The sequence below is a fragment of the Denticeps clupeoides genome, chromosome 17 (assembly GCF_900700375.1).
Source record: "Denticeps clupeoides chromosome 17, fDenClu1.1, whole genome shotgun sequence".
Lineage (NCBI taxonomy): Eukaryota > Metazoa > Chordata > Actinopteri > Clupeiformes > Denticipitidae > Denticeps > Denticeps clupeoides.
Genome location: NC_041723.1, coordinates 5482925 through 5496887, shown reverse-complemented (window position 1 = coordinate 5496887; position 13963 = coordinate 5482925). Strand labels below are relative to the sequence as shown.

The window sequence follows — 13963 nt, the reverse complement described above, 5'->3', positions numbered from 1 at the left end:
ATGTGCAGTATGTGCACAATCACACCAAACAAAATGTTTAATTGTCAGACGTGACATGAGCACGCATTTGCTCGTGTGCGTTCCTGGAAGGGGCATGGAATCGAAGTGAACACAGAGGACGCCACTCACAAAAGAGCAGATGTGCCCACGGCAACTGTTGCTATCAGGGTGAGGAGCGGGAGAGGAGGCAAGGGGGCGAGGAATAAAGGGAGAGCAGAGGGGGACAGGGGCAGCAGAAAGAGACACCTTCTGAGGCAATAAAACCGAGCTGGCTGAGGAAGGGGAGTGTGTGTGTGTGTGAGAGAGAGAGAGAGAGAGAGAGAGAGAGAGAGGCTGAATGAGAATGGGTGGGAGGGAGAGGCTGATGGGTGTGTACGTTTTTGCACCACCCTCTCGGTCTCCTGTCTGCTAAATTCAGTCCTTCCCTTACTCACTCATTCACTCTCTCACACACACACACCGGGAATAGCGACAGGAAAGTTGAGCAAAGTCTACATCTGCTCCAGGACCGTTCAGAAAAAGACAGAGAAAGCGGCACCGTTGGACCCTCTCTCTCTCTCTCGCGCTCTCTCCCTTTCTCTCTCTCTCACCCTCACCAAACACTCCCTCTCCTGACACAGAGGAGACACAGGAACACAGGAGAAACCACCAGCACCACCTTCCCTCCACTGATTGCCCACCACTGTGCACCAGCCTCCGCGCCCAGGATGTGGACTCTGTTCTTCGGGGTCACCTTTGGATTACTGGCCTCCTCCAGGTCGGGTACAACAGGTGAGGTGGACCTTTTGTTTCTTTTGTGTAATCTCTCTGCCTGGAGAGTCTGCCCTGTGCTATGTATCTGTATATGTATATATATATTGTGTTGTTATGGTGGCATCTGCCCGGCATGCGCTGTGAGGGTGGCTGCGTGGTGCTGAGGGGAGGCAGCAGACGCCGGCGTGGCAGCGTGCATTCACTCAGACGCTCCGCCGGCGCACAGACAGACTCTCTGACAGCGCAGACACAAAGGAGGCGAGAGCACCCGTTCACCGGCGAGAGGCGGTACGTCTGGAGGCGTACCTTCCAACTCCTGGCCCCCTCTTTTCCCCACCGGTAATCGGCTCCATTTAGCGGCAGCTTCGTGAAGGGGGGAAAAAAATGACCTCCTTTGTCTGTGATGAAAAGCGGTGTCACGGTCGATGCCTCGCTGAGGTTTGACCGGCGCTGAGAGCCGGGCTGTCGCTCAGCCATAGCCCACTCGTCCGACACAAAGGGATATCACATCAGTTTCCTCTTTTTAACCCCCCATCCATTCTATCCTCTTGTTGTTCCTTCCTTGTCTCATTCTTTCTTTGTGTCTGGGAAGTGCCTTTTCAGTCCAGACGAGGAAGTTGCCTGTGAATCAAACAGGTCGGGGGTATCGTCTCTCAGTTGGAATTGGTTGGATTTGAGGGGGACTTATGGATGCTTTCGATGATAATTGCCAGTGTTTGTCAGTGTGCATCTCATTTACATTTACAGAATTTACGAGACGCCCTTATCCAGAGCGACTTACAGTCAGTAGTTAGAGGGACAGTCCCCCCCTGGGGCAACTTGGGGTTAAGTGTCTTGCTCAAGGACACAATGGTAGTAAGTGGGATTTGAACCTGGGTCTTCTGTTTATAGGCGAGTGTGTTACCCACTAGGCCACTACCACCACATCTCCTCGTACACTTGCTTGTATTTGAACTTGAAGGCATCTCAAGTGCCTGAGCAAGGTACAGGAAACCGTCTGCATACACGTTAAAACCTGGACAACTTCTGTTGGAGATGAGAAGTTGTGAGATGCAGTGTGAGACTACAGATGGAATTGGCAGCCTGACTCAGAGTCACACTGTGGGCATTGTGCATGGGCGAGGCCTCGGGGTCTTCATCATCAGACTCTATTTTGTCCTTATTTCCCCCATCAAAGCCTGAGCTCTAGGTCATGTGCTCAGTGAAGGCATCAGTGGGGCACAGATTTTCTGTTATTTTGTGGTGCCCAGTCATGACAAGGGCCTTTACGACTGTGAAATTCTGCCTTTCGCCCAGTTGTCTGGTCATCTGACTGCAAAGTTCACAAAGAAATGTCACATGTTTCAATGACATTCATTCAATTCAGAAGAATGACATCTATTTACCAATTTTTGGTGCAGTTTCCCTTGGGCAACGTTGAGATTTATGGGTTCAAACGACTTCTTTCATCATTGGGGCCGTTGTTAATGTTCTTGTACTTATCGGGCCATTCTGTGTCCTGCCAGCTGAATTGAAGAGCTCGGCCGGGGCACAGCCAGGCTGTGAAGGACAGGCCACCGATGCCGAAAAAGGCAGGATTGATGGGTGTGGGCGTCCCGGTTGCAGGTATGCGTGCGGTGGAGCTCAGGCAGCTCCAGCATGTGCAGGCCTCGCCTACCTGGGGGAGTCACGTTTCAAGGTGAGGGGGGCAAGGTGGGAGTTGGGGCATGTGGAGTCGGACGCTGGCCTGACAAAGAAGACTTGTGCCCGGCCAGGCGGGCAGGTAGGCAGGCGGGCTCCACCACCAGCACACCAGGGCTGCTCAGACACGTGCTTGCCCCCCCCCCATACCCCCCTCACCAGCCAAACCTTCTGCCCTCCTGTCTACCCCTCATCGCATTTCATCTACCCTTAGCTTTTACAGCCGTCCCTCTCCTTCTCTCCCTCCCCTCTCACTTCTTCATACCTCTCCTTTATGCCGTTCTCCTCATCTCTGCCAGATGCGGATCTGTGATTCAGTGGGTCTGTGACGACCAAAAGAACCTCTCATGTTTCAGGCCTCCGGTATCTCGCAGAATGATGTTAACCATATTAATTACATGGTAAACCATTTTTCCCCCTTCGTAAGCTCCTTGGTTACGGAGCACCCCCCCCACCTTCTTTCTGCCTTACGTACACTGAGGTCTTTGTGGCCTGGGCACCGGTACTGAAAAAAGCCACACGCGCAGTAATGTATGCAGAAAGTTAGTGTATGAGGTGGAACAGGCAATGTCCAGATCTCAAAACCATGTGTAGCTCTGGGGAGATTGTAACGCTTCTGTTTGCAAAAGAAAAATGGGGTTCATGTTATGAGTAATGCAGGAAGGTCCAATTTTCAATAGAGGCTGTCCACTCCTTTGGTACACTGCATGTTATAACAAAGCTCATGTGATTGATCACCTTCATAGAAGAAGAGTTGTCTTCCAGACCATCATCAGACAACCTTGTGCGTGATCTTCTGGACGAACTGGTCCATTCATCCGGCAGAGTAACGAGAACTGGAGCAAATGTGTCCAAGGGCATTGCTTGGTCAAGGTAGAAATGTAGGTAGATAGGTAAATAAGTAGGTATGTGGGTAGATAGTGGGTAGGTAGGTGGGTTAGGTAGTTAGGTATGTAGGTGGGTAGATAGGTAGGTTAGATAAGTAGGTAGGTAGGTAGGTGGGTAGATAGGTGGGTTAAGTAGTTAGGTAGGTAGGATGGTAGGCCAATGGGTAGGTAGGTAGGTAGGTGGGTAGATAGGTGGGTTAGGTAGTTTGTGGGTATGTAGGTAGATAGGTATCATTTTAAGATTTATATCTGTTTGTTTTACTTCAATCTGTCACCTGTCTGGTCGTTTGCTCATTTGCTTTGAACAATGTTCAGTCTGAGAACTAAAAGGATTGAGATGTTTGGAGATTAAATGCATACCTGCTTATTAAAGAAGCTTGTGAGGCCGCACTTTTTAATTCCAAGTCTGTGGAAACAATCAAGAAGAGAGAGAGTGAGAGAGAGAGGGGTACAAAGCGTCCTTCAGGTGACTTTGCTTGAATAAGTTCTGTCTTAGAGGAATCTCAGGTTTCACCTGTGCCTGTGTGAAGGCCAGCTATGACCCTGGCATGCCCAAGAGAAGCACAGAAGAATCCATTAGTCACCATAGAGATGCCAATCTGCATTTTAGGCCGAGCCTGGGTGAGTGTTGAGGGCTTGGCGAGGTTGTGGCAGAGAGACTGGCTGCTCTGGAGAGCAGCTGGAGGTCCTGGCGCACTCTGTAAAAGCCACACTCTTCGGTGCCTCTGCTAACTTAACAACCCCTTTACACCACAATGGAGGCTTTGGTAGTTAGTGGCAGAGAAGCAGGATCCTGGACTTCACATGACTTCTCATTTTACATGCAAATGCTGACAGTTCCAGTCCCTTTTAAAGCGTCTACTTTGATCCTTTGGATTGGCTAGGAGGACCATGAGCTTTTTTTTTTATTTATTTCTTGTGATTGCTATATTTTGTTTGCAGGCTATAAGAGAGTCTTAGTGAAAGGAGTAGCTCAAAAAAAACAATAATTTCCTGTTTAAAAACCGCACCCATATAACTGTTAAACAGAGAGCCAGCAGTTATATCGAAATATCTTTATTTCCTAAAAACCAATGACTGTTCAGAATAGAAGGCAATTAGACCTAGATATATAGGCAAAGTTGTGAAAATGAATGTAAGTGAATTCCAAAGAATTCTAACCCACTAGCCCAATTATTATAAATCCCAACTTCAGAAATGCAATTTTCTACAGAAAAAAAGCTGTTAACGTAATAATTTAATGCACATCTGCTTGCTTCCACAATTACGTTAAGGGCATTTTGCTTATTTCAGCAGAGAAAAAGAGAAGTAGATAATGGTAGGCTCTTGCAACCTGTGGTGGAACCAGGAAATGTTCAGTGGGGTGACCAGGATGGATCTGTGATCATACATGTCTCACAAAAAATACACAGGGCTATTTAACTCTTTAATGCTGTGTGTATCATTCAGACATGCATTTTTGGGACCCACTGAATTACCATGAAATATAAAAATATAACAAAATAGAATTTTCTGTCCAGTATTTATGCATTAAATGTTAAGCACTTAAACAACACACCTCTACAATATTTGGAAAGCAGGTAGTGGGGGAAATATTAATAGCTCAGCTGAGCCTATTGGGATTTCTTCTAAAAGTCATAGAATACCCTACACAATATAGTACTAAATTTTGATATATAGCTTGCAAGTGTGCATGCTCTGGTACGACCCGCATTAAGTACCAAAAAGAACGTCCTACGATAATAAATAATAAAGAATGGGAAAAGGCCCAGCTATGGGTGTGATGCGGTCCTTGGGGTGGCCAATAGGGTGGCCAGGTTAAGCATGAGGTGACCACGGCCACCCCACAGCTCTGCCACTGCTTTAGTATTTCCATGAACACGTGGCCATTTTGGTTAAATCAGCAGACTCAGGTGAAGCTGGTTATTACTCTTTTTGAAACTCATTTACTTTTGCAACATTTAGCAAATGCCCTAATCCAGAATGATTTACAATCAGTAGTTGTGAAAAATGGTAAAGTGAAGTGATTGTCATTGTGAAACAACACATGGTGCACACAATGGAATGTGTCCTGGTTTGAACCTGTGAACCTTTGTGGTCTTCTGGTTCAAGGGCAGGTGTGTTACCCACTATGCGTCTATTGAAGAAATGATGCCAACTTTTTCTGACAAAATAAAACCTACATGTTAAATCAGAGCTGCTTTCAGACCAAGAATGAAGAGTAGATGATTGGGACACAATTCTTCAGAGGGTTCATGAGTAGGTGTTTATTTGTGCATAAAACTAGACTATTGACAGTGATATTTAAACTCGAGCTCCCACAAGGTTCACACTCACCAACTTGTGGCTCATCACACACCCAAAGGACGCACTATTCTACCACCTCATCCCCAGTCTTTTGCAACGTGTTTGTAGCAACGGGGATCAGACGTCAACAAGCTCCATGGTGACAGGAAGTGATGGGGCGTCGTGCGGTGGTTTCAACACAGATTTAGGCGATAGCATAAGAATTGGCAGAAAACTAAATTAAAATGCAGATCTTGGCCTCCTCTTGACCTGACAGGATACAGGTCAGTCGATTTTGATCAGAGCAACAGGAGAACTCCTCACAAAATATGTGCATCAGCATTCTAAACTGCATGTTTTTGTGAGGCTCATAAGACTGTATGGTCTGCAAGTTTATGTTAGTCATTGATAAGTGTCATGTTGGTGAAGAAGGAGGCATGAGTTTGAATCCCAGCCATTACTTGCATGGCTTTCCTTGGGATCGTATGAGCACCATCCATAATGCAAAGTCTGTTAGGTGATTTTAATTTATACAAATGGGTAGAAAATGGACAACCGTCTGACATTTGACAAGGAGAATTTTTTAGGTGATGTAGGTTAGTTGTTTGTCTTCTAGACTCCTGCATAAGAGATTTTCAATAGATCTGCCCACTTTTAGGTAACCTATTTTACATACTGTCCTGTTTTTTTTTTCAACTTGCATATGAATAAGTGTGTATCTTAGTTACGTGATACATTCTTCAAAACACTTTCTGTGGTTTCAGCCAGCCGTTAACAGTTTTGACACTTCATCCTGTATGAGGAACTGCACTTCTGAACACTTTACAGTTTGTTGAATGCTGTGCAAAAGTTTTTTTTATTTTCATTTTTCTCTGGTACGGACTTTTTTGCAACCATTTTAATTTGTAATAAGTTCTGTGGTTCTTGTTCGTGGCACAATATGCACACTTTTTCACACAGCATGCCGTTTTTAAATTGCCTGGTGATACTGTTGCTATGGCAACATCTGAGGAGCGCTCCAAAACAAGGAACAGGTGTCCTTAAGTAGGAAGGACCCCCAAAAATTCTCACAGTAAATATAACGTCAATTATCCCAACAGATCATCTAGATCACATGACAATGGTTTTTAAATATAGGGTCTAATACAGCGTTTACTATTTGCAATATAGCCACAAGGAGGTATGACCCAGTCACAGAATAATGTTCACATGGTGGGGACAGGTTATAAGTGCCTTTTAAAGAATTAATAGAACATGTAGTCCAAAGAAGGTTTAGTACTGTTGTGTGTTTCTGCATGCTTTTAAATGTGGTACCTGTGGCTGGAGCGGTTGCTGATATCCATCACCGGCGGTGATGGAAGTGTTAAAAAGCAAAAGCAAAGGAAAGACGGCTCCAATTATTGTGGAAGTCTACAGAATAAACACTTCTTTTTGGCACTTATTGTCAGTGCGGGTTCTGTGCAACAAGTCTGTTACATCTCACTTAAAGAAAAGTGCTTCATAAACTGCCAAATCAAAACCATTTAGCCCAATGACGGTGAAACTGTACACTCTAGGTGTTATGGAGGGTTTAAAAGGTGTCCCAAAAAGTGAAATGCAATGTGTTAAACACACCAGTGTGTTAATACACAGCCTGCAGGGGTTATGTGTTATTTTACGAATGGTCACAGTCTTCATTCATGATGCTTTATAGCGTTGCTTTTGTGTATGTTCATATATTCTGGTATTGTGGTACATTCATCACCTTATTTTTGTATACTGTCATAATCTGGACATTTTTGTGTGTGTTTGCATGATTACCTGATCGTGTTCATCTGTTCTTATTAGTTTAAATGCTTCTAAGCATTCATCCCTGTTTAATGTCTGGTGTCTGTGGGAGAATCCCCGTACCCTGTATGTGTTATTAAATCCCTGTGTTAATGAGTCACACGTTTGTGTCCTTCATTCCCTGCCTTGTGTCCTTGACAAATACAATTAAGGGCCACAACATTCAATAAATGAATTTATTGCTTTTAATCTTGCATAGAAACAACAAAGTAAGACGCAGGAGTTCCTCAAAAGAAACATGAACGAACACCTTGCTGCATTTACAAGCATTTACAGGTCTGCATGGAGTCAGATACTAATGTAACCTAAATACATAAGTTCCACTTTTTTAAATAATTGATGCACTTATCTAATGCACTGTGAGCTGGAACTGTCCGAATCAAAATTCTGAATATTGCAGCCAGGCCCGCAGGCTGATGCATGTTAATAAATGCCAGTGCTCCTTGACAATGAAGATCAGTTGCAGAATATTTTGTAGCTGATCCCCATCCTCCTCTTCTCTGTCCTCCAGTGAGATTACGCAGCTGTAGTCATGCCGGAGTCTTCCTCACGGAAGGCGGGGATCGCTATGCATTGAGCTTTGAAGGAGCGAAGGATCACTGCCTGAAACTCAGATCTGAACTTGCGAGTGAAGAGCAGGTCAGAGTGGCTTATGATAAGGGCCTGGAAACATGCAGGTAAGGGTATTTCAGAGACACGTCATGCTTTATAAAGTTCTTTATACAAATCACTTTATTAAAATAATCCAAAATTTTTTAATGGAGGCAGTACTAGCCAAAAAGTCATATGGAGCAAACACAGGTCATTGCAATAAATTCTATTCTATTGCATTCTTTAATAATTCTAAATACGAATGTTTTTCCAGTTTAAGGTTTACACATTATGGACAAGTTTCATACTTTTGACCACCAAAAAAATTTAATCACTCAAGCACCATCTCCACCATAATAGTTATATTTGCTTGTTACCTTGGATAGGAATGAATAGAAATCCTACAATAAGACTCAAAATTCACCTCCCTTCAGGTACGGATGGATCAGCAATGGGAATGTCACCATCCTTCGAAAGCACCCCCATGAAAATTGCTTTGCCAACAAAACCGGCATCTTTTTCATGTCATCTTCTCAACTGCAAGACGACTCAAAAGGACATTTTGACGCTTTGTGCTATGACAATTCCAGTAAGTGTTTGTCCTCTTGTATTCTGTAGAAACATTAACAACCCTTCCAATAGCGATGTGATTTCAGGACAATGAAATCTTTATACTAGTCCCAAGACTCCTAACATTTAATTTAATAATCCCCTCGCTTCTTTTGGTATAATCTCACGCAGAAAGCTTTTCTTGTCAGCTTTTCAGTTTAGCTGCTGAATTTGGTTAATCTGCTCACAGTAAATTATTGAAGAACATCCAGAGTTACAGTCCAATGGAATCTGGATGGATACAGTTCTACGAAATTAACTGATTGACGAAAAAAAAATAGTCCTCAGTCATGATTCTTTGTACACAGGTTTGGCCGACAAAGACTGTTCCTCTGTCATCAACCCAGTCGCTGCTGCACCAGACAATGAATCTTCTCCGGGTGAGAATGTTCTCCTAAGATGACAAACCACTGAACACAGAAGGAGTGGTCATAACTCATACACATTAAATCAAACGATCCAAAATCCAACCCATCCGAGATGTTCTAGTGGGAATATTTAAATCTGGTCACATGTGAAGCTATGGAGCATGATGGGACATGAAATCCTGTAGAATGTCACGATTAGTCATGATCTAAAATTGTCACTGACTGTTTTTTTTTTTTGACTACCTAATTAAAACTTTTAATCAGTTGCACTTTTTAATCAGTTTCAATATCGTCAACTAATTTTTTCAAGGATGATATGCTCCTTGTGCCAACACCCATCAAAGCTTGAAACATTTTTTTTTTTTATTGAAAAATGAACAGAGGTATATTAAAACCTTTTCTTGGGGATCACAGAATCATTTAAACATAATTTAAACACCAGGCATTTATGCCCCAAATGTGTTAAAAATGTATTAAACATTTTTTGCAATCATGTTGTAATCATGGTTTGATTCAGGGGAGGCTAAGAGGAGCTTGGAACCATTGAATAAAACCTGATATGTTTTAGGGGGAGCTCCGAAAGTCTTGATTTTCAAGTTGCCGTTCTGTTAAAATTGCTTGACTTTAAATGTCAGATCTGAATTTCTGACTTTGTGTTATGAGTTCATTGGTTTGTGGACCTCTATGATACCACATCCAAATCTTACAATCGTTAGGCCACCAAAACCAGATTTATACACATACTAATGAATGTGAGGTCTGTCGCCCTACAGAGTCTTCAGACAGCCGAAATGAGTTCGTGGCAGCAACAGAGAAGTCATATTTTAATACCGAGAAACCTCATGTGGATTCAGTGCTCACGTACACAGACTTTGAAACCTTCCAAACAGGAAATGGATCAACAGAGGCTCCAGACCCTCATACAGTGGTCGTCATGGGCACAGATAAGGGCGAGAACAAAACACATCTGGCTGGAGATGGATCCTCGCCTTTCAACAACCAATCACAGGCCATCAGACCCACAGACGTGGTAAAATATACCTTTTCTGATGACACCACGGGCTCTGGGATGCCACCACACCTGTCTACTGGGGACGTGACAACGTCACCAGAAAGCGAGACTACACTCTCAGAGCACCCAGACGAGACCGAAGTCTTCTACCAAGTTCCCAGTGCAGGTGAGAGTATGATACTGCTACAAATCATCTTGTCACCCCTCCCAGTGACACGTGAAGACTATAGATTTGTCTTCCTTGGCATTTGTTACAAGTCACCACGTTTGTCACTACTGTGCTTCCTAGTTTTCTTCCGAGTCCCTCCACTCCTTAATTCGGATTCAGGGGGATTTATTCATATTGTATTCAGTATGCTTACAGCATCACAAATTTTGTCATGTAAAGCTTGTAATATGTATCAGCCTCACTCTGTTACAAACTTATTTGGCACAGTGTCCTTAGATGAGATACTCAGTATGTTTTGAAGAACAGCTGCCCCCTGGTGTCTGTATATGAACTTCAGACATTCCACCGGGCATTTTGCACCGCTCGCTATTTTACATTTCCCGTTTTATCCAGAGCGATAAACAGTCAGAAGGGACAGGGACAATCCCCCTGGAGACACTCAGGGTCACAAGTGTCTTGCTCAGTGACACAATGGTAGTAAGTAGGGTTTGAACCTTTGTGGTCTTCTGGTTCATAGGCAGGTAATGTTACCCACTAGGCCACTACCAAATGAGAGTCAATGAATTAAAATATATTTCAGTAATAGTTCCTAAAACAAATTTTAGTTGGTAGTATGTTTGTCACATCAAATATTGGTTTATAGCATTAATGGTGGGTTTTTGTAACGACTGCTCTTCTTGCTTTGCTTTAAAGAGGCAGAGAAACCCAAAGGCAGAATGTCATCAGATGTGACGGAACCTGCATCTGAAGGGGACAATAGTAACAGCACACCAGGTGACCTGTCCATCTCGGTTCTTTCCTCATGAAAATGGTCATGTGAAGGGCCCCGGAGATCATGTGATCTAGTTCATTTCTGACCCTGGTGTATTTTTTGGTTTGTTTTTTTTCATACAGCCTGGTTGATAATACTTCTCGTCGTTGTGGCAGTCGCTGCTGTTCTTCTTGTGTGTGCTGCTGTTGTAACCAGAAACAGGTAAGTTATGAAACCGGAAGTGTACTATATTTTTCAGTTTATCTTGTTTATTCTAAATAGATTGATTGCAAGCAAGTGTTTGCTGAAATGTGTCCGCTGCCTTTAACCATCACCCTTGGTGAGCAGTGGGCAGCCATGACAGGCCCCCGGGGAGCAGTGTGTGGCATCTTGACAGCTCAGGATTCTAACCGGCAACCTTACGATTATGGGTCCGTTTACATAACCGCTAGGCCTTATCCATAGAACTAATTCACCTCCGTAATTTAGTACAGTATAGTACAGTATAAGGAATTACCTCTAGATGGCGCTCGTTGTTTGTGAATTTGGAGTTTTCAGTTTGTGGCCTTACGGGTCAAGTTTATGGAGTCCTTGTAAGGTGAAAAACTGGACTCACTCTTCTGGTTGTTATTGGCAACTGCCAAAAAAGGCTGGTGAGGCTGGAGAGGACTTGACATAATATATATATTTTTTGTCCTCCCTTTTGTGTATGAAAAATGATTTGTTGTCTTCTGAGGCTTTTACGTTCATATCGCCCCCTTGTGGAAGTTAAAAGCCATTATTCCAGACCAAAAAAAATTATACATTGTTTATTTCATGCATCTAATTTAACTCTCTTATCTTTTTAATACATTCATAATGCAAACACTTTGAGTATTTTAAAAGATCTCCCTTCCTCTGTGGTCATTAGATGGTGTGGAAAGCACCAGTCACTGATGATCACCAAAACCAGCAGTGATGGCAATGGGGCAGCGACCTCCGCAACCAGCTCCCGCGAGCAGGAGCGCGAGCAGGAGATGGTGACGCTCATGAACAAGGAAAAGATCCAGGAGAATGGGAACACGGAGGAGTTCACGGTCATCACCCTGGAGGAGTCGCCGGAAAAAGCCCAGCAGGCGTGAGGGGCGGGCGGCACGGCGCCCCGCTGGAGGGAGAGACTGGTGGTGACGTGACTGGGTTCGACCAGAGGGAGGCTGGCAGAGGCTGAGATTCGGATGGACAGTCTGGCCTGTAACCAAACAGAACCATACTGCCGGCCAGTGGTGGGGTGTGTGTGTGTGTGTGTGTGTGTGTGGCGTGGCGTGGCGTGGGTGGAGGATGGTGGTGGGGTTGTGGCGACAGTAAATTTGCTTCACAATTTTAATTCAGACCTTCGCCAAGATGAACTGATTTACAGTGAATGGTGGGTGAGGAGGTAATTGCAGGGGTAGGTGGTCACTTTATTTTTAAACGCGTAGCATGCATAGATTTAGAGGCTGTAGCTCCGCCGTTGCCATGAAGTTCTACCGGTCGGCACTGGTCAGCTTCTGACCGTCGCAGGACAGTGTTCACAGCGGCAGACAGGCTACAGCTTTAACCACACACTTTTCAACTGTACCTGGTATTTCTAATAAAGTGTCCGGCATGTGGAACAGTCAGTAGTGTAAAATAGTCATTAGAGAGAAGTTTTACACCGGGTGGCGTTCAAAAAAATATGACACGAATTACGAAAAAATTATGAATGAGCCATTGTGCGCGTCAGAGCTGGTTTTAAGGTCAGTAGCAATTACACGAGACCCTTTAATGTCTTCTGCTCCCTGCAAGGGGATGCAGACTGGAGCACTTAACTAAAAGGAATCCACGTCAAGGACTGTGCAGCGTAACAACATGAACAGGAGCGTTTATTACGGCCTGGATGGTAGCCAACTGACATGCTGTTGTCGTTTATCATTTTGTCATGAATCTTGGTTTACTCCTTCTGATTAACCTTAACGTCTGTGTCTTTTACCGTCTCCTGTGGATTCGGAAAGTCTGTGTGCGCTCGACGAGACGAGGAAGCAGCGATTTTACCGTGCTTAACTGAAGCTTTGTGGTTGTTTTTCTGTATATACTGTAATCAGTTTTTTTTTTATTTTATTGCTGCATTTTCTGTTACATACATCTCGACGCATCATTTCAGTTCCTCTTAATTGTTGTGACAGCATGAAAGGGGGTTGTGGCCGACTGTCTGGAGCCACGCTGAAACGGCTGGAGTGTTTTCTTTGTGGGGTGTGCATTTGTTTCGTCGGTAATGTCCGGTCATTATTCATAAAAAAAAAAAAAAGTCAAGTCTCACAGTACTGTGAAAATGTGACAACCAACAAGTGCATTAGGTGCCTCACGTATTTGCTTTTTTGTTCATTACAGTGTAGCGAATGTGCACGGGCGGGCCGACGAGTCAATGAAATCACGGGGCCCTTTGTGCACTCAGTTCTGACCCAGATGATCAGCGGATGGTGAAATGTCCGAAGGGAAAACCTGCCCGTGCCGCTCCACCTGTTTCTACGTTTCATTTCCTGTTTTTCCCGCTTCCTGTCTTGAAACGCTTTCATCTCTGTCCGTTCTGACTCAGTCTGAGGAAATATAGCAGATGTATTAGAGTAGCAGTGTGTAATAAATGTGTAACAATGAGTTAACAAAAGATTGATTAAAACAAACACGAAATTTGTGCAAATGCTGGACGAAATAAATATGTATAGAGAAAATGTGTGTCCTTGGGTGGTCGAGCAATATTTAACACAATAGGGTGAGGAATTAGAAAGAAAAATGACTGGTCTCCATGCTGCCTGGGACAAGAACCATGGTTGCCATGGCACCCTTTTTTTTCTTCTTGGACTGTGCACGGGTATTGCCACCATTTTGAATTTATAAAGTCATAAAGTGCCACGGTAGCTGGCAGATGCTGGCATAGATAAGCATAATCACAGGCAACACTCGGTGGGCTTATGTCAAGTAACAATCAAAAAATGTAATAAATATGATGCAGTGAAATGTGACAGTAATGATTTTGCA

The 13963-nt window shown here is 43.9% G+C and overlaps 1 protein-coding gene across 1 annotated transcript; it reads left to right on the top strand.

Moving 5' to 3' along the window:
* The first annotated feature begins 296 nt into the window (after positions 1-296).
* cd44b (CD44 molecule (IN blood group) b) lies at positions 297-13660 on the top strand. The gene is made up of 8 exons (XM_028957627.1): positions 297-771; positions 7945-8110; positions 8459-8613; positions 8942-9013; positions 9775-10179; positions 10876-10956; positions 11077-11155; positions 11844-13660. The coding sequence occupies exons 1-8, from the start codon at positions 708-710 to the stop codon at positions 12052-12054; spliced, it is 1233 nt and encodes a 410-aa protein (XP_028813460.1). The 5' UTR covers positions 297-707; the 3' UTR covers positions 12055-13660.
* The last annotated feature ends 303 nt before the right edge of the window (positions 13661-13963 follow it).